Source organism: Penaeus vannamei, chromosome 20 (genome assembly GCF_042767895.1).
Source record: "Penaeus vannamei isolate JL-2024 chromosome 20, ASM4276789v1, whole genome shotgun sequence".
Classification (NCBI taxonomy): domain Eukaryota; kingdom Metazoa; phylum Arthropoda; class Malacostraca; order Decapoda; family Penaeidae; genus Penaeus; species Penaeus vannamei.
The window spans coordinates 32401549-32404048 of NC_091568.1; the positions used below are offsets into that span (position 1 = coordinate 32401549).

Here is a 2500-nt window from a genome sequence, read left to right on the forward strand (position 1 = left end):
TCCTCATATGCAAGGCAAAATAGAGCTGAAACTTGGGGGAACCAAGTGAACTTCAGCTGCGAGTGCCACTTTCCGCAATCTCTCTCCTTTTTTTTGTGGTGTTATCGAATATTTCTCATACCAACAACTACAACTTTTTGTCCTCTACGAGAATATCATCTTCAATTTCCCGTACCTCAGTGTATCCATACCAAAAAGATTAACCTAGCACTTCATATTACAGATAACCCACTTGGTAAAGCCACGCAATTGCTGTCGTCTGCAAAAACGCCAACAATCAACCTACATACATATTTTTGCAAGAGTAATTTGGGACCAACTCCTTATTTGATAACATGTTCTTAGGAAAGTTTACAAAACCAAACCAAAACCCCAAACTCAGCAATCTTTTATCAAGAGACAAAATTTCGCTAACAACAACTGACATCAGAGACAAAATGAGTCGCTGTAAATTATGTAAATTTTCATAAGCATCAATGCCCAAGAGCCCTGAACATAATGGGCAAGATAAAATAACAGTTATGACTAGCTTTTGGATGTAACTCGAGCTCGAATTGGTTACATATCGAATAAATTCTTTAATATCAATGTACAACAGAAATGTCATAAATTTGAAAGCCCGGTTGGAAAATGCTTTTTCCTGACACATTATTGCAAACAATGGGCAAGGGCTAAGGCCTGTGAGCAAAGGATATTCATTGTGCAAGCAATAGTGACAGGTTTTTACTTTTAATAACAATGTCCTAAACTAACAATAAATAGGTAATTGATATTCATGTTTATTATATTTGGACTTTGTTTTGTTTTATTGTGTAAGTTATGTTAGAATTCAAATATCTACGAGAAAGAAAATTGGGTGCAAGCAACAATGATCATGGCTGCGACTCAAGACTGGTATCACTGCAAGCATTTTTGTTTTACAATTTGGTTTGAACATTCTTTAAAATTTGCCCAATAATTTTGTAGCTATTACTTTATAACTCTGATACTGAAATTATACATTCTTTTGTCCTAAACAAAACTTGAAGTGTTTATCCTCCCTGTAAAATCTATGCAATTGGTTCCTCAACTTCTGAGAGGATTGACATTCAATGCACCCCTCACCCTGCTTCAGACAGAGTAACCTGAGCACGTCCATTGCCCTAGCATGCACGACCTGGCTTTGCAGGCACGATCTGCCCCTTTCCTGGACCCTCGCCTCCCCCAGGCTGCTCTCGAGCCCTGGCCCAGGTGGCAGGGCAGCCGAGCAACGCCTCCCTCGCCGCCCGGAACCAAGTGTCATTTCCCCTTGCCATTGCCCTTGCCCGCAAAGCCTGCTCCTGCCGCCGTCGCGACCGCTAGGACCATTGTCGCAGATAAGGCGATAAGAGCCGCCGAGGCCAGAGATCCTCCCAGAGCCGTGTCAAGAGCTGGTGGGTGGATCAGCTGACCAGCTCACCGCTCGACCTCACCAATTTCCTTCAACTGTCACTCACTCGCGCTCTCACTACTCATGCCATTCTGCCAACGGCGTGAACCAACTCTCTCGAAGTCATCCTACCCAAAAATAGTCGCAGAAGTCGACTGCCATCCTGAATTCTAGTCCCTAATCGCTGACGACTTCCTCGCCCAACATCATAACAAACGGCCAATATGGCGGTGCGAGCGAGGCGCCGCGAGGCCGAGGCCGCGGCGCCAGCCTTCAAACCGGAGGGCGGCCGCTCACGCCCTTTTGGCGTAGGGCGTCCCTGGGGGGCTCTCCAGGGGGGTCGTGGGCGCGGATTTGGTCTTTGAGGGTGCTGGTGGTCTTGGAACCAATCATCAAACACTGAGGGAGGGCTAATCAACGCACTTTTAAGTGATTAATCTACTGGTGAGAGCCAAAGGGTATTTTTACGTACTAGATAACTTCAATAACTTTAATCATTTCGATGGATAAGAGCCTTTCTTTAAATGGTTCCTTGCACCTTCACATGGAATGATCAGTAGCAACAATGGCACTTTTGAACAAACACAGCGACAGCGGATGATGCCTGCGTTTTACTTTAAATGCGTCGTCGGTGCAAAACACGGTGTAGGTGTCCAGTATTTTGTATTATAAGCATAATACGTAACCTCTATGCTTTTGCTGTTAAATTCTGATGTTTTGCAAAGATATGAATCAACAATCGAAGAGTAAGAAAGATAAACTTAGATAATGGACATAAACAGATACCCGCAGAGAGCAATAATAGCAAATTAGAGACAACTAGATCTCATGAAATGGAAGGTTATTTCGTAGTAGCAGCAGCAAAAGGTACAAAGTTTGACATCTTTTAATAGTATAAGCATTCAAATATAAACTAGAAAATACTAATAATAACCCTTTCACACAAATTTCTCTCTCTCTCACTCTCACTCGCACACTCACTCACACACTCACTCTCTCTCTCTCTCTCTCTCTCTCTCTCTCTCTCTCTCTCTCTCTCTCTCTCTCTCTCTCTCTCTCTCTCTCTCTCTCTCTCTCTCTCTCTCTCCCTCT

At 43.6% G+C, this 2500-nt stretch overlaps 1 protein-coding gene across 7 annotated transcripts in view; it reads right to left on the reverse strand.

Moving 5' to 3' along the window:
* LOC113815636 (F-BAR domain only protein 2) overlaps positions 1-1672 on the reverse strand; it is a 70102-nt gene extending 68430 nt beyond the window's left edge. For all 7 annotated transcript variants that reach the window (XM_070135374.1, XM_070135372.1, XM_070135370.1 and 4 more), the window contains exon 1: positions 1541-1672. In XM_070135374.1, coding sequence (XP_069991475.1) covers positions 1541-1570 — 30 coding nt within the window. In that variant the 5' untranslated portion in view covers positions 1571-1672. The remainder of the gene's footprint in view (positions 1-1540) is intronic.
* Positions 1673-2500: the final 828 nt, after the last annotated feature.